This window comes from Eucalyptus grandis, chromosome 3, assembly GCF_016545825.1.
Source record: "Eucalyptus grandis isolate ANBG69807.140 chromosome 3, ASM1654582v1, whole genome shotgun sequence".
NCBI lineage: Eukaryota > Viridiplantae > Streptophyta > Magnoliopsida > Myrtales > Myrtaceae > Eucalyptus > Eucalyptus grandis.
The window spans coordinates 69431085-69452963 of record NC_052614.1 but is presented as its reverse complement, the minus strand read 5'-3'; the positions used below and the strand labels follow the sequence as shown (position 1 = coordinate 69452963).

Here is a 21879-nt window from a genome sequence, read left to right as displayed (position 1 = left end):
AGACAAATACCAAAGGAAAGTGCGATGGAGGTTTTTTACTAATGATAGGAGAAAAGAAATCTGCTATGCTCTCAAGCACATCACTCTCTTGTGAAAAATTGCGAACTAAAACTATTTCTGCAAAAGAAAAGAAAAGATACAAAATTATATTTGATAAAGTACCATTGGTGAGGACAATTATTAATGTCAAAGAAAAGTTACGATTAATTAGATAGTTTCCTTACAATGGGAGAATGAAATTTACATTTAACTTTAATTAGATTTACTATATTTTGCGGGATGTTACCAATTATGAGACCTACATAGTTATGATGACAAATGTGTGCATTTCCTAATAAATGTTTCGTCTCTATGGTAATTCTCCTTGTGGCATCGCAATTTTAGAAGACCTTGTATTTGAGGAACATTACATTCTCGTATTCACATTTATTTTGTAATTTCTGTTCTTGTTTATGTAATGTAACATTTGTCTTGGAAGATCACCGTAATTCGTAGTTTTTGTTGTTGTTTGTATAGTCATTCCTAGTTAAGGTTCATAAATTATGTTTGCATTTGTAAAATACCTCGTCCATTTACTAAAAAATAGTTCGTAACCTAGGTCGTTGTTCGTATGGTTTGATTTATTATCACCACTAAGCAAAGAGGTCGCCAAATTTATATCCCAACAATAATAATAATAATAATAATAATAATAATAATAATAATAATAATAATAATAATAATAATAATAATAATAAAATAGATTCGAAACAAAAAGTGATTATACGGACCCGGTCCGGTTTTGAATATCTTCCCCTTCTCTCTCTCTCTCTCTGGTTCGATATTCCCTCCTCCGCCAGCACCTGAAACTGCAACTCTCTCTCTATACCCTTGTCCGGTTTTTCCGTTCTTGGCAAATTCGAAGACGAGCCCACTTCCGGATACACGATCTTAGGCCGACCCGTCAAGTCGAACCCCGACGTAATCTCGCCGCTTCGCTCCACCGAGCCGTTGAATCGCTTGTGTCCGGGGGGGTTTCAAGATTTGCCTTGGGGGGGCAATCGCCTGTTCCGTCTTTGCAGACTTCCAGGCGAGAAGAAATGTGCCCACAATGATCACCCCAGCAGCGAACCGCCTCCTTTGTCCTCTCTCGGTATGTCGTCATCCCTTCTCTGCTTTCTTTTTTTCCCTCGTCGTTTGGTTTCAGGAAGTGGTGGGGATGTTATTAGTCAAAGAAAGGAATCGGGCCGTGAGGTTTCGCCTGAATTGTGAGAGATTAACGCGGGAGTGGTCGACCCCACGTCCCGTATTTGGCGAACGGTATGATTTTTGAACGAAAGCGGGTTCGCATGAGCTATGAGAGTTGGTGGGGAACGAGCTAGAAAGTGGGTTTTGCTAAAAAAATTGATCTTGTTGGAGTTGGATTTAAGGGTAGGGATTTTCTTGGATTTTGGGTTCTCTCTCTCTCTCTTTCTTGGTCGCGCGAGCATGATCTTATGCGTGGAAATACTTGTGTTGATCCGTTCTTTTCTTTCAGTGGGACTTTGATTGTGTATTTCCCCTTTGGATATTGGGACTGGACTTTCGATTATATGTCCCTCCGCAAGCTGAACTGTGGACCCAATTTTGCTGCACGAAGTGGATTTTTAGATTAGGCTGCTGTAACAAAATCATGCGTGGGTATCTATCTGTCTCGATTATTGACAAGTTGGGAGTCACGGCATTTCTGTTTGTTGAAAGCTAGTTAATCTTGGATGCTGTTTGTCAAGAAAAATTATAGGAAGAGTAGACACTGAACTAATGTGATTCTTTCGATGAACTGAACACATAAGGAAGCTGATATTACTTGAGATCTCTTGGAATGGTTGGTGGGTGTATCTGGATTCATGAACACCCTGGAATTGAATTAAACGGTTGCATTTCTTCTATTGATAAGCATTTTCTGCTCAACTGCTCATACTTTGTATCTGACTTTAGTATCCATTTTTCTTGTTTTCTCATTCTCTTTTTTGGTTTTGCAGTAAAGGTTGTACGTATCTGTCAAAATGGAATTAGTCGAATTGCTTGTCATCAATGATTGCTGTTAACCTTTTGACCTTGTTTTTGCTCAGACTCTGTCTTGGGTTGGTTTATCTTATTAATTCTGTCGGTCTTACTGAGTTCGTGGGACTTGGTGGTTCAAAGATTTTAATCTTTTAATTTTGTCAATTTTGATTGTTCATATGGGTTTGTGCGTTGTGCGATATTATCTGCGAAGGCCATGCCAGAATGGTCAAATGGTTTATTTGTACGGATTTGTCACCTGACTGCACTTTTATGATTCAGCACTTTTCGTTACTCCTTTCCATGTGCTGCACGAAAAGCTTTTTGACTTTGGTTCCGTTTAGCTTTTATAACTTTCTCAGTATAAGCAAAGTATCAAAACTAACGTGTTTACTTCTTAATATTGCTTGGATTCAATTGTTGGGTTACTTATGTGAGAATTTAATGAGCATGGCAATAATTGGCTTTCATTTGATTCCACTGTGGAAGTACTCCATTTAGGATGTCATGGTATATTTACTTCTTTTGACAAAGAGGATCACTACTCTAGAGTGTCCTTGCTAAATGAATCTTTCATGTGGTGCATGATCAGAAAAATTTCGTTCTTGCTGTAGTTATATTGGATTCATAGCTTTTAGGTTGATACTGAAAGTTTTTTGCCCATCATATGCCAGGTGCATAATTTTACAAAATGCACGATCAGTTTTAAATCATCGTTATTTTTTCTCTCTGTAGAAAGCAATCTTTGTTATGGATTGATGAAGGCATGAGTTGAAGAAATCCTTGTTGTCCCAACTGCTCAACAGTGCTTCCATGGATGGCAAAAGCTCATCTGAGTTGAGCCTTCCCTGGTTCTGGATTATTGAGTATTTGGCAAAATTCGAGCAAGTTAAGCCATCCCTCTTACATGGTATTCACCTTCTACAGTAGCATTTTGCGAGTTTTGGTCCACTTTCTCATAATTTTTGTTGGGTATTCATATGGTTTATGCTTTTCAGGTATCATTAAAGCGGCTCCAGAGTTACCTGCTCACTTGGGAAAAAATATGGAGGAAGTTGTTTCTTTGAGATGCTTGGAGGAGTTATGTGGTTTTAGAAATGGAAGTGTGAACAGTACTTTGTCCTCATTGGGATCAAAGGCGAAAATTGATACATCAAAGAGCTGCAAAAATGTCCTACAGTATATGTTCCATAATGTGAGTTCTAATAAATGATGCAGTGGAAATGTGTTTTATTTTCTTCATGACATCTTTCCACTGGTTCTGTTCTAATGATTGCTGAAGTTTGGTGTCTATTCCCCTGTTTATGAATTTGTTATATCTTAGGGCTCTGCATCTGATCTTGAAGTGACTGCAAATGAGTTGTTGAAATGGGACCTTCACTCATTTTTAATGCACAAGAGAACCTCTATGCCAAAAACTGCTCTAGAGGAGGTAAGCAGATCTTTCATCCAGTGCTGTCTATCTTCATGATATCCTCTTTCATTCAGGTTTAAATTGGTTTTTTTTCTTGTTTTTTGGCAGCTGAAAGATACAATACTTGCAGGTACTCATCCACATGCTGATTTTTTAAACAAAGAGGGTAGATTGGCAGATGTTTGTCATTTGAATAGGACTGTCATTCATAATGGTGGACATACTGGTTTTACATGTGCGCCTGATGTGGGAGACACATATGCTCCTAACACAGTTGATGAACCAAACTTGGTTTCTCGACCCACTAATCATGTGGAGCCCTTGGTAGGAGATGATGGTATTAGGATGTGTCTTCCCGCAAAGAGGAACAATACTGATGTTCATGCTGAAAATATCGAAAGGAATTGTAATAAGGATCAACATCATGATGCTCATTCAGATGCTAAAAGGGCCAAACAGCAAGATTCTGACGAAATAAAGGACAGAGAAGAATCACCAGTTGTTCTAACTGGAAGATTAGGTTTCGAGAGAAATGATGGATGTTCTGATAGAGAGATGGCTAACCTTGTCAAGGATCATATGGGGGCTGTGGATGACGACCAGTTGTTAGAGGGAGATGGGAGGCATTATGTTCAGCCAAAGACTTGTGATGTACTTTCCGACGGAATGGAGCGGGGGTTTTCCGTTAATGATCCCAAACGCGTCCATGACTCCATAGAGAAAACAAAGAACAGCGAATCAGCTCGAGCATCGGAGTGGGGGCAGACTTTTACCAGTAACGCAAAAGATTACGTGGTCCACGTTGTTGGGGAGGATGTGTCCAGTGATGGTGATGAATATAGAAAAGAGGAGATGGATGTTACGATGAAAAAGCATGAATTCTTATACTCTCAGTCTCAGTGTCCATCACCTCGCAATGCGTTTGTAATGGTTGATTGGAGTGAGCAAAATGTTTGTATGAAGTGTAATGAAGGTGGTCAATTGTTAGTTTGTAACACCAGCAGTTGCCCTTTGATGGTTCACGAGAACTGTGTGGGCTTATCAGCTATGTTTGACAACAACAGTCTGTTTTACTGTCCATTTTGTGCATATTCTATTGCCATTTCTGAATATCATGATGCCAAGAAGGAGGCCTCTTCGACAAGAAAAAACTTATCTGCCTTTATTCGTGCTGGACTCAAGCACCACCAAGAGAATTTGGATCAGATGGAACAGAATCTGTCAGGAAATGGAACTAGTGAGATTGATAGAGTAAATGGACATAATGAAGTGGATGTGAATGGCTGTCGTTTTCAGGGGAATGATAGTGATGGAGAACAAACTGATCCTTTTCAGCGATGTAATGATGGTGATGCTGATTTACCAATTAGAGAAGAGGAAGAAATGGTCTGTGGTGGAGCTTCTACCGATGCTGTGGAATTCTTGGAAGGGAAAAGGAATAGGGAAAACACATCGAACCTGGTTGAGACAACTCCTACTCTGGAAAAGCAGAAGGAAGAGAACATGATGCAAGAACGACCGTCAGGGCAAGTAGTTGAAAGAGAACAGGACCAAGTATTGGAAAACAACCTGTTCATTAATGGAACTGTTGCTTATAAGAACACTTATATTGTCCCTGTGAATCAGAGAGATGAAGTTAGAGGTGAGCAAGATGTTCTCAGTAAGGATGCCACTGATACACCTGATGGAGGTGCTTGTGCTAATATTACTGCAGAGGAAACTTCCGAAGATGAAGATAATGAAACATCCATAGCCAATTACAGAATCAGTTTCCGAGGGCAAAGAAATCTGGAGTAAGGGTTTCCTGTATACTGAACTTTTCAGTGGTTGATCGTGGTGTGGTATTTTTGGACTTATAAGCTTTACAGCAGCCCCAATTCATTGCTGGATTAATTTTTCATATTTAAAATTGCAGGGAAGCCTCTGCAAATCCTCTCCCTATGCAAAATGAAGCTCCCTTGATGGGGGAGGAGGAACAGACTCCAGAGGTACTTGTCCTCCATTGTAAACTTCCAAGTATCATGTTTTTGTCTTTAGGGTTGTTACAATTTAACTATATTCATATTGCTTTCAGTCTCAACACATTCCGAATACATCATGATTCACATGCCCAAGAAAACTCCAGGCTGTCTATGTTGACCTTTATTATCTCACAAAATTGTACACATTTGGTCCCTGAACTTGCACTCTCTTATCCTTGGATTGTTTCCTAGGAGAAAAGGTTTTCTGAATGCGGTAATCAATCTATATCTTGTACAATTAAGGTCTTGAACTTTAAGATTTTTATCAAAATCAAGTCCTTTCTTCTCCAAATTCAGCAAAATGAAGTTGACTTGATGATTACCAACCAAAAAAAAAAAAAAAAAAAGTTGACCTGATGATCAGTGCTAGTCAATAGTCTAATGCAGCAAAGAAATCAGTTTCAACGTGGACAATCAACTTAAGGTCTGTGGACAATCAAATGGGTGGGAAGAAGCAAAGGACAGTTGATTAATTGTCTTCTTTCCCACGTCAAACTTTTCACTAGCACTAATCAGAGACATCAGCTTTAATTTGTTGGAATTGGAGACAAAGGACTTGATTGGAAAACTTTTGCTACTTCAAGTACTTGAGTGTACCAATCACAAGTTCAAGAGCATGTTGAAAAAACCATGCTATTAAAAAGGCCAAATATGTAAATCTTTGTCCATCAAGCAATAATTTCGATCCCATAGTATTGTTCCTAGTTACATGTTCGCTTTTGAAGAGCATGTTATTTCACTGTATTGTACCATTTGAAGAGCATGTTATTTCACTGTATTGTACCAACTTCTCAACTACTTGCTCTGCTCAGCCTACTTTACAGCCAGAACCAAGTTCGGAGTCTCCACCTTCTGGACAGCTCAGACCTTCTTCCCCACCATTACTGTCTAGACACATCTCAAGATTCCCATTTAGGGGAAGGAGGTGTTTGAAGACTTATGCAAGTTCTGTGGTCCCTAGAAGAAGTGCAAGAATCAGATCATTTGCTCAGCCAAGTCCAAAAAGGACCGAAGACAATGCATGTGAAGTTATAGAAATAGATTGACTAACGTATGTCCAACAATAGAAATGGATTGATCAATGTCATGCCTTTGGGGTGCCTGTCTTATAGCGGCTGAAATCCTTTTTAGTTGTACATAGCAGCATTTAGTTATAGTTCGTGGATCCGTTTGTAAATGGCCATCATTTTATGATATTTGCTGGATCCTTTTAGTACTTAGTAGCGCTTAAGATTAAATGCAGCTGGATTTTTGAGCTGTTGGATGGATGCATTTGAGTGATGTCTACAGTCAGGAACACGTGATTCGGAATTTAGAGGGCATTGTCTGCTCCGACTAATCCTCCTGAAAATTCTTGCGGCACTCCTTAACTCGGTATGCCTTTCCAATTTAGAGCTATTGTTACCTGATCTGACTTTTACATGTGGAAATCAATGATTTCTTCAATATCTGTTCGTTCAGAGAACTTGTCTGTCGGTTCTCGTACTTGATGTTGTGATGACCCCCCCCCCTGTTTTGACCTATCAAAGAAAGCGGAGATGGTTGTACTTAGCTTGCTATCTTTTTACCAAATTGCTTGTTTGGTAGACTAAAATGTTGCCTGACCTTGTCATAAAAGATTGCTTTAAGGAGTATTAGTTTCCAGTCAAGGGAAGTCTGCCATGCAAGTTGTGTGCTTGAGAGCCGAATTTAGAACAAATTTAACGGAATAGAATGCCGTATTGTTTTAGCGCCCTTGGAGAATGTCTTTATTGCAATTTCTACATGAAGCCTCAAGTTTGTTTATGCCTAACAATCTTGTCTTTACAGAGAAGTTGGAGGGACCGGGAAGGAGAATCTTCATCTTGCTGCAATTCCAAGTGAAAGATGTTAGTGGCCGCTGAACCCATTTTTTGGGGGGATGGGGATTTGACACCACGAAGCCATTGACTAGCCATACAAACTTGATTGCCTCAAAAGTGGCATTGTCTTGACACACTGTAAAGAGCAAGGTTGCCATATTAGCAGCAGGTTGAATGTGCTTTTGTGGCGAAACTTGAGTTGCTCTTGACACTTGATCTTTTCGACGAGACACATTAGAAAAGTTCATTTTCCCTTTCAAGGCCTATGCTTGGCAAGATTTTTTTTTTTTTTTTTTTTTTTTAAATATGACTTTAAAAGAATGTGCATGTGCAAGTATAACTCTTCGAATTTGGACCTTAATCAAGGATGACCACGCTGGTTGCTTGAGTAATGTTAAATATATAACATATACATCACCTGAGAATAACATATAAAGGAAGCAAATTAATCATAGGTTATATATTTTGATAGACAACGTGAATGATTATTGAGGAGACAGTAGTAACAAGTTATTGCTTTTTTGTAAAGAAAACATCATGAATCCTCAGATCCCGGACATCGGTTCATATAAATCGCCGAAGTGTGATTTCGAAAACATTAATGTTACAGGATGCTGTCTGCTCTTCTACTCGCACACTCGCGACACTCGCCACAGTCACCTCAGAGAGCGTGACGTGGGCGCCCGTAGCCGCCCCACTCGCGCGCTGCTACTCACCTGAAGCTGCTCCCCTTCATTTCCATTTCCTCCTCCTGCCCAATTCCCAACACTATTTATACATCGCCAAAACCCGTAAAAGCTCTCACCTTTGCCACCGCAAAGCCACAGGGTAAGAGAGAGAGAGAGAGAGAGAGAGGGAGAGGCTGAGTTCGCCTCAAATCCAAGAACCCTTTTGGTTAATTCTTGCAGCTTCTTTGACTCCGCTGGCTCCAGAATTTAAGGGGGATCGGTTTCTTTTTTCTTTTTTTTTAGGCATTTACTGTTTCTCGGTGGACGTTAATTATGGGTAAGAGGAAGAGAACCGACGATCGTCTCGTCACCGACCCTTCTCTTTCGTCTTCTTCACCTGGTACGTTTTGGTCGTGTCTCCTCCTCCCCCTTTTGGGTTTTTGAAATAAAGGATTTTTATGCATTTCGATGGCCGTTTTGGTTCCTGGGAAATGTGGGCATGTGTGGAATGGAAGAAAGATCGGGTTTTGATGGTTCTGACAGGTGGGGTTTTAGTGAGGTAGGATGGGAAAAGAAATTCAGAATCTGAGTAGTCAGATTCGGAGCTTAGCATTTTGTAGACGGTTTTGTTGAGCTTGAATGGGTTGATGGGGGCGAAGCCGGGATTGGGTTCTCTTCAAATTTTGCTCTAAGTAGAGCGATCGGAGCTAGGGTTTGTTCTTCTTTAAGTCTGGCTTGCCTTTTCTAAGCCTTATTTTCGATTAATTTGGATGCTGTCTCCCTCCCTTTCTCTCTCTCCCTCTCTCATGAATGCCATTGCGATTCCCTGTGTTTCTTGATATATGGGTTTGATCAAGGTTTAGATTGTAGAAAGTCTCTGACTGGGCCTTGATTTTTTTTTTTTATCTGTACAAGCAGAAAGTTTTAACCATTTCTGGTGTTGAAAATAGTGCACGTTTGTCTGCTAGGAGAGGTGGTGAATGGTTAAATCATGGGAAGTAGTTTGGTGAGACAGATGGTTTCTTATCCTATTGGCATTGCTGAACATATTGGCAGCTTGAGGTATATTGTGGATGAACTTGAGAGGCTGTTTTACCGGAATTGTTACATCGAGATGATAGAGAGAACGCCTGTGGAGAATAAGAAGGCTGTGATATGCTCAAAATTAGAAATGTCAGAATATGTAAGAGCGTAGGTGTGTGCTTTGGTATTATATGATGATGCCCAAAATAGAGCGCATGGAAGCCTTCTATGTTGAACGCTCATCTTACTCAGTCAGACTTCAGAAATTCAGATTACTTGACACAAAACATGCATTTAGAGGAGTTGTAGATCTAACGAATGGATGAGTGAGTGGGTATGTAAATTTGGCAATGCTGGAGAGCTCACGGGGGCTGACGATTCTTTTCTTTTTGAATGGCGGCTGATTCTGGATCTACAACGTAATGCTTACCTAACTATTGATTATCCATGAAACATTATCAAGTTTGATTTTATTTATTTTTAAATCCTAGGTCACCAATTCGATAATTGTTTTGTGCTTTTCTGGCCTTATGTCTGCTAATTGGATTGACTGATGTTTGGTGTGTTTGAGTTTGCAGAATGCATATCATTTATTGGATACATGTTTATCAAACAAATTACTTTGTTGCAGCTAATATATATGCTTATCTTCTAACTCCCTAAATGATCTTTTCTTTTCGATTGCTCCTTTGTGTTGAAGTCTTAAAAGGTTTTCTTTCCCTTGTGGTTGCATAGCGCGCTTGAGATCCACGTTTGCTTTTGACTATTGATCCGCAGACCTTGTTTTGTGTGTTCTATGATTTCAGATATTGGCTTGATTTAATCTCAAAGACCTTTCCAGTCTGAATACTTTTATGTTCTAATGAAGTCAGTGAGTGGGTCAAGTCTCTGTTGATGCATGACATACCCAATTTCTCTCTTCACCCTGAGGTGTAGAGGCTGCATTGTTTCTGCAAAGGTTTACTATGATCAAATGGGACCTTCACATATACTTGTAGCTCGCTTTCAATTCTTCTAGCTTTGCACATCGTGTGATAGACCATGGGTCATAGTTTTGCTTTATATGAGACAGACGTTACTGATAAAAATGTTTTGATTTGCAGCAGAAAGCATGCCGTGCTCTTCTGTAGTGGAATTATCATCTAGAAAAGTGAGCTGCCTCTTACCCCCCTTTATCTTAGGGTCCTTCCTCCGATTCTTTTCCAGTTGTTTGCTTATATATAGTTCTCTTTGACTTTATGTGCTTTTCAAGTGCTGACATATTGAAACCCTGGGCAGAAGTCTTCTCACTTCGTGGACTCTAACGAGATGAAGCCCTTCACATCAAGCATGGAAATGGATATTTCTTCTAATCACTCTTCTCCCGTACATCTTCGGCAAAATCTTGGGCGTTCAATGTTTCTGAAACGCTCACGTCACTGGTATGGACACCAGAACTCATGGCGTAACTCAGGTGCCCATATGAGTGCAACCACTTCTCATGGGAAGACCCCACCCTCTTGGGAAGAGAGACTTAACTTCAAGTTGGCTAGTCGCTACAACTCAGACAACTGGCACTATGCAGGTTAACTATTTCTCTTAAGCATCAACTTATGCATTGAATTAAAGCATTTTCTAGCTGCAAATGAGGAAGTTGTGCACCCACTTGTGGACATGGTGATTTTTTAAATTTCATTGTTTATATGCGGGTCCCAAATGTTCTATCGGTGTTGATGGAAATTTACAATCAGCCATCTGTTATGATACACTTCGTCATGAGGTATCATATTTTTCTTGCAGATTATAGAGACAGAGCCTTTAGCAGGCCAGAGAGGATTAGGTCAGATTCTGCCACATTAGATTCCGCCTCACTTGAAACGGCAAAGTTGCAATGTGGGGTCTGCCAGAAACTGTTGAGGAGGAAGCCTTATCTTCTTTCTGGCTCTCACTCATCCTTGGAAAACTCTGTTGTGGCAGTTCTAGTATGTGGACATGTCTATCATGCAGATTGTTTAGAGCAGAAGACGCCTCTTGAAGAGAAATCTGACCCCCTATGTCCCGTTTGTCTCAACTTACCCTCACCCGCTGATGCCTTTAAAGGAGGGAGTGAATGATTGTACAGGATCTTTCTAACAAAGAGGACTAGGTGCTTATGCTGAGCAAGCTAGGATATTGTCGTATATATGATAGGTGATATATATGCACCAAATATCTCGATGGGGCTTATTAGGGGAAGTGCATTGTTTCGATATAGCCTTATAGGATATAGAATTCTAGACTATAAATGTGTATATTGCGAGGATGTATTTATCGGACACATTGCGGCTTCGTGTTGTCTTAGCCCATTTTGTGCGAAAACACATATTGCAGTATCGACTGCTGTGCCTAAAATGCAAACTCAGACCTCCTTGATGGACTGATTGCTGACCGCGATTACACTATTGATCGAGGCGGAAGTGCAGGAATGTTTTGTTCTGGATGAAGGAGAAACATCATCAACGTGCCTGCATTATTTTGCAGAAATCTTCTTGATATGTAATCTGATTTGATGAAATGCGGTTTCTACTGAGTTTGTCAAGAAAATTATGTGTGAATACTGCGGCATAAGAGAGCATATAAGTGGTGAAAGTTAATTGCGAGTATTGTGTTGAAAAGCTTATTGTATCTTGGGAGTCCTGTTTGTTCAATGCATGAACATTTCTCTGCATAATTTTTCATGGGTAGTCTACAGAAGATGCTGTAAGCAATGACTTGGATTGCGGCAACTTCAGACAAGACATTTTTGGACATGGTTGATCCTTCTCTTTCTTGGGGAAGGGTTCGGTAATTTTTTGGCTGATACAATCTTAATGTTAGGATGATGCATGAATGAGGGATAAAAACCCAAAGGGTTTCCAGCGTAGTCCATACGACTCAATTCTCAGGAGTTCATTAGATGTACCGTCTTGTTTGGGACGGTTTGGGACTCTAAAGCCTCTTGGTCAAATGCAAATGCGTTTGATTCGACTTTTTGAGCGACTTTTTGAGCGATTTTGGCAAAATGTAATTGCATTTCCATAGGACTCTAAGAGGCCTTAGTCCAAAGTAGGTTTGGAGGTCCTTTGGGAATTTGCATTTTCGATATACAAGTTTCGGTTACTGTTCATCTTCTCCAAAACCATTCTCCAAAACCACCGCTGGAGAAGTCGATTGGAGGTCGATGACCACAGGCCAAGAGGTTGTGCGCACCGGCGACGTGCTGGCGACCGTCGCCTAAGGGTCACCTGACCTCGGTGACCATTGCTGGACCTCAGGCGACGCCTGGGTCGTGTGATCCAAGCGACTAATGGCTTGAATCGCGCAACCAGGCGACGCCTAGGTTGTGCGACCCAGCAACTGATGGCTTGAATTGCGCAACTTTAGGTGGGTCGCTTGGGATCGCTTGACCTCAGGCGGTTGTCACCTGGGGTTGCCCAACCTTGCGACCGTCCGAGGGTTAGATCTAGCCATTTGGCCGTCAAATCCGGTGGTTCGGTGGCCGGACTTTAAAAAAAAAAAAATATATATATATTTTTTTTTTTTTTTTTCTTTAATTTAATAAAAGTCTTTTACAAATGTAAATTTTACTAAATGGTATTTTGGCTAAAGTTGTTTCTCAATACACTTTAGAATTACAATTCACCAAATGCTATTTACATTTCGAAAAACCCCTTTCACCTAAAGCTATTTGCTTTTTTGCCAATGCATTTCCCAAAAACCGAATAAAAAACACAAGTCATCAGGGAATACAATACTCAGTGATCATGTGCAGGAGTGGGAGGATGAGAACCCAAGTAACCGTGCCAACTTGATCACCCCCACAAATGTTCTTGCCATGTGCAAAGTGCTTCTGTAACAACCATCACTACTATGACTAACACCGAGCACGCGATAACAAGGAAATTTAATACTCCATCTGAAATCACAGTCGAAATCTGCAAATGTGAAAGGAGAGAGATTGAAACATGGAGGCAGTATTAAACTAGTTCAATGTTCAGAGGAGGAAAGGTGCTTCTCCAGCGACCATGCCAGATCCAACTGAGACTTGTTTGTTGAGAGAGCAACAAACGAGCAGACTGGCTAGCTAATCATGATCACGTTGGATTCCCCTTCTGAATATATCGACCTCCTTCAGGATTAAAACCCTTTTTTTGGGATGATAAAATGAGTTGCTTAACTACCAAAATTTATGATTCTTAAGTTCATTTGGCATACGCCCGTGTTACTGCCACAAAAATTACGGAAATGTGCTTCCCCTACAAGCCCTTTTCACATGCTAGCAAGCACTGAGATTTCTGCTCGTCCAAATGGGAAGGTTAAGATTCCTCGGCAGTGAGGATGCCCTCTAGATGGTGGTACCCGTTGCGCGAAAGTCACATAGACGAAGTGATGGAAAAAAAAAGATTCTACGTTAGGAAACCTCAAATTTATCAAAAGATTTAAATAATACCCGGAACAAGTTTCACCCACGCTTCAATCGAAGATTACCGACACAATACTGATAGGCCATTAAACATGATAGTATATCTCTGTCGGTCCAAAGTCAGGTGATTAACTACATGAAATCTGCACAACCTTCGGTATGAATCTGAATTTAAATTAAAATTGCAAAGTTTCCTTGCATGTAGCTTTGTTATGGCCTACTCCGCCGCACCTACTGCAGCAAACTTCCCTTCTCGTTACTCCCTCTGCTTTTGTCAGCTGTTTCTTGTTTTGCTCGGTTGATGGCTTTGGGGTGCACGGTGGAAGTACATGCATGGTTTGAGAAGGATCTTGTCCCTCGGTTGACTTCTCAAATGGACCCCTAACAGGGTTTATGGAGTCGGAATAGGTAATAAGGTAGCTATCAACCGTGAAGCACTTAGGACAATAGTCGTAAGTATACTTCCCTGTGCAATAAAAGACGGCAATGGCATGGCGGCAAGGTAGACCATTAGATTTCCATTCCAAGCAACTACAAAACCCTTTCTGAAGATCCACCACCACATTGATAGAGTTGTCATGAACCTCAAATACCGTATCTGATGAGAACAGCACTTTTAAGCTGCTTGCTCTCCGAGATTCTTCTTGTAGTTTTTCCTCCCTGGATGGGGTTAGTTTTGTAACCCAATTGTTTGAATTTATTTGGCGAGCATTAAACAACTCTACCAATTTCGATATGAGAGCCTCTATCTTCTGTACAATTGGTAGTTCCTTCACTTCCTCTATCCATTTAGCATATGGCTCCGCAATATCTTCTGTGATAAAATGAAATGGCTCACCCCTGAATGATGCATGCGCCCATTTGTCTGGCTCAATCTGCATTATCCAATCATAAGCTTTTGAAGAAACTTTCTTCATTTGTTCAATGTATGTTGTAAAACTATCAAGCCGCTGTGCACGGGCAGCAGCCAATAAACTGCTGACTAAGAAACCCTTGCCATCTCCAGTGAATGGACCCTTCACATTCTTCTTGAAATTCTCTACAAGATGAAAGATGGAGTAACCATGATGACCATTCTCAAATACCTGATGCACAAATTTCTCTAAACCCTTTTCATGGTCAGAGATAAAGGTTATGGGAGTTGAAGTAGAAAAGGCAGATCTCAACTGCTCTAGAAACCGGCACCAATTACTATCATCTTCAGCGTCAACAATAGCAAATGCAAGAGGGAAAGGATTATCATCTCCATCCACTGCACTAGCCGTCAAGAATACTTCATGGTACTTTGATTTAAACGATATAGAGTCAAGGAAAACAAGCGGACGACAGCCATCTTTGAAACCCTGTATAAAAGCTCGGAAAGATACAAAAAGATGCTGAAATCTTCCATCATCACCAGTGAAAAGATTTGCCAAACTTCCAGGATTTGCCTCTACTACTTTCTCACAGAACAAAGGCAATTGGTCGTATGCATCTTTATATGAACCCTGAAGTTGCTCCCTAGCATCCTCGATTCCACGCCACACTTGACTATAGTTCAACTCAATCCCAAAATCTCGAGCAATTCCCTGAGCAATCTCCTTTGGCTTGTGATGTGGACTATCTCGTAACCTATCCTTTATAATATTTACTAACCAATTTTTTGCAGGATGAGCAGCCTTCCAAGACTCCCCACCGCAAGTATGAGATTTATTCATTCTTTTCACCACAAATGATTGTGAAGATGGGACCCAAGAAGCATGAATTCTCCAGGAACACCCTTCTATGACACAGATACCACTAGCACGGTTCGCATCATTTTTCTTTAACTTGTATGCAAAGCGGTTTGCAATAGCATACTTTTGTAGTGCATCACGAAATTCACGTACACTTTTGAACTCCTGGCCCTCACCAGTAATACCTTCTCTCCAGGCTCCAACAAGAGCTTCCAAAGACAGATCGGAGCCAGCAACAACAGGACAATCAACCAAATTGTCACTCCAAGGCGCAACTTTTCCCTCTTGCTCCTCATCAACAGCTACTGCAGGAATAAGGTGCTTCTGAATTTTCTTCTTCCTGGATGTGCCTTTTCCTGTCCCTCCAACTTCATCAATTTTTGATCCAATGCTGGAACCACTGTCAATACTCTTTAATGCTGTTGTTCGCCTTCTCTTCTTAACAGTATCAGCCGGTGTAGAACTCATGTCAACTGGTGAGAGAGCTTCTGAATCAACAGTGACAGTGACAAGGCCATTAATAGTAGAATTAGCAGATGGAGATCCAGTAATTTTACGACTGGCATTGTGTGGAGTAACTTTTGACTGGGTGGACACGGCTGGGAGACTCTGATCAATTACAGCAACGTCAATTAATGAATCCACAGGTGCTCCAGCAGCAACAATGGACGCGGTGGCTGCAGCAGTACCAGTTGCCAAAGTTTCAGCATGTTTTATGCCATTTGTCCTGCAAATGATCATTAGAAATGTTATGAAGACACGACATAATTCCTCATTCTCTCAGATCACATCGGGCACAATACACTAAAACTAATCAATGAGCACAAGGACACTAGCATCTTAGTTCATTGATGGAACGAAGGCCACGTTCCTCTCAATCAAGCCTGGCTGGGTACATGTCCATCAAATAAAAGCTATCAAAAATACAAAAAACTAAATTTTCAAAAGAATCACCAAGAGAAATGCAATCTGATGCAACACGAACCATATTGATTAGAAACTTACAGTAACATGATTTGTGTTCGACACTAAGACATACAAGTTCAAAGGAACACTCTTGCATGTAAAGAGAAAGGAAATCAGTACCTGTTGGCATGATCCCTCAAGCTTTGAGGAACAAAACCTTCTTTTCCCATAACATATACATCGGCAGTTACTGAAGCTTCATGAAAGTCATACATCCTTTTTAGGTCCTTGTCATTTGCTAAATTGATGGGCGTCCGCTTGTTCAGAGGCAGGAAGTATTTGATAGACAAAGATTTATAATCAAGATTCCACATTTCGGCTAGTTTTAACTTGAGATCATCAAAAAGGGTTTCTTGATTGATCTCAAGAGCATTTGCCTCTCCTCCAGTATATGACATTGAGCCATCACTGTTAGTGATGAACTGACCACCGGATTGACAAATGAGGATAAGCTTCCCCTTTGCCATTTTATGAGCATCCTGAATAGTCGCAATAATAAAATGCATGAGTGAAGATAGGCGATGAAAACATAAATGAATAAAGAACTCAATAACATAAATGAATAAAGAACTCAATAAACTTATATGTGAGCCTCTATAGCTAAAATAGTTTTAGGCATAAATGCATTAAGAGCCAAGAGCAAAAATTGATAGCTGAGAGTTGACGAAACTTTAGATTCCAATATATATGGCTTGGACATCAGCCAATATTTTCAAGCAAGGGAGAGCCAGAACTCACTATATTTAAATCAGAGAACATGCATTAAAACCATTAAACTGTCTCAATATTTACACCAAAATCCACCTGCATTTCAAATTCACAATTCACAAAAAGAAGAGATTACCGACAAAAACTGTAATAGCAGATTTTAACTAATAATACGGGTCCATAGTGGTACCACGGAGAGCTTTTCCCCCACACACCATTGATGAATTCCGTGGCAAGTTCGATTCTTCAGACATTGCCCTGATCTTCTAATCCCACTACCAATCGAACCATGTAATCGACTCGGATCATCCTCCAAATCAATAGTACAAAACAAAAGTTGGCTGGCCTCATAAGCGAATTTAAGTCACAATAAACAACAACTTAAAGGATCAAAGATCACATAATTCACGCTGAATTATGTCATTATCTATTACTGCATCTAAATCATCAATTCATCAGAAAGCGATGATACACAATATCACAGGCTTCACTCCAGACACTCTCAAGTCAAATTACAAGAAGACACACTCTGTCTTCCTTCAACCATATTGCCCAAATAAAGAAAAAAGAAAACCAAGACAAAACCCAAGCTCCTACAGCTTCAATACTCAACCTCCTAAGCAGCAGCAACTACTAAACCGTCCCCTGCTCTCCAACAATTCTTGATTCCCTCAACTTTCTCCATCAAAACCCGGAAAACCAAAACCTACCCAATAAATTCCAGACGGAAATAAACCAAGAAAACCGAACAAAATGGGATTTTGAAACGAAATTCGTACTACGGATCAATAATCACGTGCTTGATGATTACCTCCAAATTCCTGGTCGCCTTGAATTTGTGAAAAAACAAAGGAAACCCTCTTTTCTATTCCGATTCAATTTCGCGGCATCGCTCCTAGTGTGCTACAAGAATCATGGGGCGATCGACGCTGGCCCGAGTGGAACCGGCGTTGCTGGAGCAGCAGCAGCAGGCGCCCCCGTCCTCGTTGAATTTCCGAGCTTCGATCTTTTTTCAAAAGACGACTTCTCCTTTTCCGGGAAATTTCGTTCGACCCCCCAAAAGATGCGGACTTTCGCAATCCGGTATAGGTGAATTCGTTTGCAGATGGGCCCTTGGAAGTTCCTGTATTTATTAAACAGCCCGCTTTAGTCCTGCCCTACCCCATTCCTACTTTGGAAAACTTGGCAATATCTTACTCCCTAAGGTAATTAAGTTGACTAGCTACTTTTGGATTTCTGATGTCGAAAAAGATAGAATTTAGATTTATAGACAGGTAGTCTTATTAGGCTGACTAGCTAATTAAGTTAATTTAATCAATTTTACCCAACATCAGAAATTTTTAGTCAAAGATTTTGAAAGCCCAAATCTAATTTTCAATTTTTCTTCTAAACTTGCTCAAGATGTTCCGTTATCTTCATGATGGAGCATATCTAAATTATTGCAAACTTATCTTATAACAAGATTTGAGAAGCGTAAAATTCATATTTAAATCATTATATTATATTAGATACTCAATATCAATTTATCATATCATTTTACAAACTGAATATACGAATTACTTGATGTATTTTCGATGTCATACTCTCCTCTTATAGTGCGAATATGTTTGTCGATAATCTTAACATTTTTGCTTGTATGGTAAACTCTCTATATATGCATTTGGAAATGTTTACCTAAGGAAGTTTATAGACAGGTAGTCTTATTAGGCATAGTTATCGAAGGTAATTTAGGATAACGTTTTCAAATTTACTTAGTTGGTTGTTTTGACATGCGTCTTGTGATATTTGACCCAATTTCTCTAAAAAGAAGGAAAAAAAAAAAAAAAAAAGAGGTGAAGAACCCTAAGATGTATATAGATTTTCATATGAAAAGGTGGGAAATTTCCCCATCTGCTTGATACATAAGTGTAGCGCCTGAAACATTTTCTTTCTCAAGGAGCTAAGGATTTCATTCATACTATACACACGCGCACACTTTAAGACAGCAAAATAAGAAAAAGGACAAAAGAAAAAAACACTCCCTCTTTACAAAAGTTATCAAGTATGCATATCTCAATTTGCAGTGGAATGAGGACTTTTACAACTTGAACCTCTGCTGTGGAATGAGGACTTCTTCAGCTTGAATCAGGAATGAGGCCTATAAAGCACACAAGTCCTATCAATGGATGAAAACTCCATTCCATAAATTTTTGCCTTTGGTTGTTTAGTTTATTAAGGACAGCTACTCAAGTGGATAAAACTGTGTTCTGTGTATCATAGGAGGAAACCAAATGAAACATTAAGGAATCACATGTTCCTGGTCAGTGCCGCTAGCAGCTACACTTCCACCACGACCGTTGCCGTCCTCCAAGTCTCTCTCTCTCGCGCGCGCTCGGGCACTGTTGCTCGACAACCACGATTGTCGGTCCAGATTGAGCACTGCCATTGATCCAGGCAACCTTGCGATGATATGGCCACTAAGTGCTCCATCAACGGCGATGAGGTTGACCGGTGTTGGCGACAGAGTTTGAAGGTGGTGGTGCATAGGCGATGTGACAACGGCAGTGCGGTGACTTGAACTTGAGAGAGACGAATGTGTTTTGTTATCTTGTTTTACAGGAATCCGCCCATTACGTGGAGCGAGAGGAAGTTTCCTCCATTAAGTAGTGGAGAAATCATGACCATTTTTCCTCGAGAAAGCGAAGAGTAGTAATCCATCTCATTGAATAAACTTTCTTGGTTAAGCCGTTTCTTTTATTTTTATTTTTTTGGACCAGTTCAACTTTTGGTTACTGAGTTGATTGAATGAGAAATTTTGGGTACTGTGAAGTTTGTACCGTGAAATTTTACAAAAGTCAATTTAGGATCATGGTTTGACGGGGTAAAATTTGGAAATTTACTGCACATTGCCGGACCTGGTTGGATCCAGAGTCTTTGGAATCGGTGTTCACCAGCCATGGGCTAGAGGTGATTTCGTCTTTTTAGGTATATCAAGTTAGGTTTTTAACGACTCAAGACCTCATTGAAATGCGCACAATAGAGTTTAACCAAGCTATTTTAGCTTCAGCAAGCAAGCTATCGCTAAAAAGTGGACACAAGCTTTACTCTATTTTGAGCGAGTTTTTTCGTTGGTTCGTCAGAGCCGTTTCATTCCAGAACCAAAGCTTAGTCGAGTCTTAATTAATGGAGCTTGGTTTTTTATTATGATATTCATTTTTGACTTGACTAACAGGATTTTGAGTTATTTTACTTGAGGTAGCTTCCGTAGCTCTATTTTAAATTGTCAAGTAAGTGGTGTTTATGGCTTCTATGATTTGGACATCCATATCTCGTGAATTATAGAAATTAAATACTTTATGAGTTATAAAGGAGGCATCGCATGATATGACGTAAAAGGAAAAGGACGTTTAGAGCATAATAATTTCCTTAAGCTGGATTGGACGTTTATTATCATTTTGGTTATTCGAAATCATGTATCTATTCAAATATAGTTTGTGAGTTAATTATATGTGAAACGATTTGAGAATGTTTATATGGAATTTATTTTCCCTTGGTGGAGGGCATTGTGAAAGATTATATGAATTTGTTTAGAAATCTGTTTATGAGATGGATTCTGAATTGGTTTTATGGATGATTGAGAAATGAATTGGTGGATTTGTGCTCGTTAATGTTATGATCAGAACCCACTTAGGGTGCAATTATACCATTCTCTGGACATCCTGTTAAAGCCGAGCCACCGGATGACTAGGGTGGAGACCTATGTAAAAGAGGCAATCTTGATAGGTCTTGTCACAGGGGATGAAGATTGGCCATACCTTTGGCATAGAGAACTAGATTGATCAATGGCACAAGCAGGACCATTAATGTTGCTTCACTATTGTTGGTTGGATGTATATTTTGACGTGTAAAGCTATGTTTAGTGATGCATTTTATACAATGAGTTTGGATTATGTGTTTATGTTATCGCTTTATAATTATGCATACTGAATGCTTAACATGTTTTAAAGAGATTGGCGTAACTCACTTAGCAGCAATTTACCTATATAATTCATTTTCAATCTTTTTTCATTTTTCCATGCTGATGAGTAGGAGCAGTATAACTAAGATACCATTTTTGGGATAGTTATTAGATATTTTTCTTTTGGTTGGTAATAGTTATGATATAGTTGTATAGGAAAAAACCACTAAAAATCATAAACTAATATGTTTATTCAAAATTTTTCTTTGTGACACAAAATACTCAAAATTTGTACTGGCGTGATACATCCATTAAAAAAAAAAATGACTAAAATTCCAAAACTTATATTCTTATAACATATCTACTCCATATTATTTTTTATGATGCCAACAACCCCAAACTTGCACTAATACGTCATATACATAGTTCAGGATTTTGGTGTCACAAGAAAAAGTTTGAAATAAATGTATCATATGAGCAAAAGTTGGGACCAAATGTGTCATGGTGAACATAGTTTAGTATTTCTGGTAGCTTGCTTTTCTTACTTGTGTATATGCATGTACAATTACTGTTTTCAGGTTTGGTTTTGCTAGTCATTAGAGATGTATAATAAAGAATGTCTTTTGTGTTTTCTGATTAGTTAGTGAGATGCATGTCTCACTCATGAACTACAGGAGTCTGATCCTTGTAACTAGCAAGTATGCTCACGTCGTTGCCCTTTCCTCTTATACTAAACGTTTCTTTGCTCAAAGGGCCTCAAAGCCACACAACTAAGACAGATGCTCAACCAGTCGTTTCATGGATGTTTCATTTTCAGGTTGTGCCCCGACAGGAAGTGCTGATTGTTCCCAGCCCCATCCATTACGAGGAAAATTATGCTAAAAGTTGAAGACGACGGTTGCAGACCATCTTTTTTCTCAGCGGACTGCTAGCAACGCATATCACTAGATCACCTGATTGCAAGTGGTAGGATAGGGACATTCCGGGGACCAGCAGGATTCTATTCTGAACCACAGAAATTTATCGCATGTGAATTCTGTCGTTGATTATAACCTTTCAAGCCACTGAATATAGCTACGCTCCTAAGCAGTGAGCAGGACTCATCTTGGATTGCCTTTCAAAGATATAGAAACTTACTAGGCTA

The 21879-nt window shown here is 39.8% G+C and overlaps 3 protein-coding genes across 8 annotated transcripts; 2 read left to right on the top strand and 1 right to left on the bottom strand.

The window, feature by feature from the left end:
• Nucleotides 1-803: 803 nt before the first annotated feature.
• Nucleotides 804-7562, top strand: LOC104438615. Of its 3 annotated transcripts, XM_039310019.1 has the most exons (8): nucleotides 804-1132; nucleotides 2758-2932; nucleotides 3021-3217; nucleotides 3347-3454; nucleotides 3545-5229; nucleotides 5352-5424; nucleotides 6270-6831; nucleotides 7267-7562. In XM_039310019.1, exons 2-7 carry the CDS (start codon nucleotides 2836-2838, stop codon nucleotides 6501-6503), a joined length of 2394 nt encoding a protein of 797 aa, XP_039165953.1. In that variant the 5' UTR covers nucleotides 804-1132; nucleotides 2758-2835; the 3' UTR covers nucleotides 6504-6831; nucleotides 7267-7562. The 3 variants fall into 3 exon arrangements, with proteins under 3 accessions (XP_039165953.1, XP_039165954.1, XP_039165955.1); XM_039310020.1 differs by lacking the exon at nucleotides 804-1132 and having other exon boundaries at nucleotides 2775-2910; XM_039310021.1 differs by lacking the exons at nucleotides 804-1132; nucleotides 2758-2932 and having other exon boundaries at nucleotides 3076-3217; nucleotides 3567-5229.
• Nucleotides 7563-7905: 343 nt separating this feature from the next.
• LOC104438614 lies at nucleotides 7906-11632 on the top strand. 4 transcript variants are annotated; one of them, XM_039310260.1, is made up of 5 exons: nucleotides 7906-8126; nucleotides 8270-8366; nucleotides 10096-10139; nucleotides 10268-10553; nucleotides 10769-11632. In XM_039310260.1, exons 2-5 carry the CDS (start codon nucleotides 8300-8302, stop codon nucleotides 11080-11082), a joined length of 711 nt encoding a protein of 236 aa, XP_039166194.1. In that variant the 5' UTR covers nucleotides 7906-8126; nucleotides 8270-8299; the 3' UTR covers nucleotides 11083-11632. The 4 variants fall into 4 exon arrangements, with proteins under 4 accessions (XP_039166194.1, XP_039166193.1, XP_010050110.2 ...); XM_039310259.1 differs by having other exon boundaries at nucleotides 7907-8126; nucleotides 10093-10139; XM_010051808.3 differs by lacking the exon at nucleotides 7906-8126 and having other exon boundaries at nucleotides 8133-8366; nucleotides 10271-10553.
• Nucleotides 11633-13397: 1765 nt separating this feature from the next.
• On the bottom strand, nucleotides 13398-17850 carry LOC104438612. The gene is made up of 3 exons (XM_010051804.3): nucleotides 17610-17850; nucleotides 16211-16569; nucleotides 13398-15851 (listed from the first exon to the last, which is right to left on the bottom strand). Exons 2-3 carry the CDS (start codon nucleotides 16555-16557, stop codon nucleotides 13586-13588), a joined length of 2613 nt encoding a protein of 870 aa, XP_010050106.2. The 5' UTR covers nucleotides 16558-16569; nucleotides 17610-17850; the 3' UTR covers nucleotides 13398-13585.
• Between the last annotated feature and the right edge of the window lie 4029 nt (nucleotides 17851-21879).

Excerpts from the sequence above, each read along its gene's own strand:
- LOC104438615 (XM_039310019.1), top strand. The coding sequence starts at position 2,836 with ATGGATGGCAAAAGCTCATCTGAGTTGAGCCTTCCCTGGTTCTGGATT. Across the intron at positions 3,218-3,346 it reads TACAGTATATGTTCCATAAT|GGCTCTGCATCTGATCTTGA; the intron begins GTGAGTTCTAAT and ends GTTATATCTTAG. Across the intron at positions 5,230-5,351 it reads CGAGGGCAAAGAAATCTGGA|GGAAGCCTCTGCAAATCCTC; the intron begins GTAAGGGTTTCC and ends TTAAAATTGCAG.
- LOC104438614 (XM_039310259.1), top strand. The coding sequence starts at position 8,300 with ATGGGTAAGAGGAAGAGAACCGACGATCGTCTCGTCACCGACCCTTCT. Across the intron at positions 8,367-10,092 it reads TCTTTCGTCTTCTTCACCTG|CAGAAAGCATGCCGTGCTCT; the intron begins GTACGTTTTGGT and ends TTTGATTTGCAG. Across the intron at positions 10,554-10,768 it reads AGACAACTGGCACTATGCAG|ATTATAGAGACAGAGCCTTT; the intron begins GTTAACTATTTC and ends TTTTTCTTGCAG.
- LOC104438612 (XM_010051804.3), bottom strand. The coding sequence starts at position 16,557 with ATGGCAAAGGGGAAGCTTATCCTCATTTGTCAATCCGGTGGTCAGTTC. Across the intron at positions 15,852-16,210 it reads TTGAGGGATCATGCCAACAG|GACAAATGGCATAAAACATG; the intron begins GTACTGATTTCC and ends GATCATTTGCAG.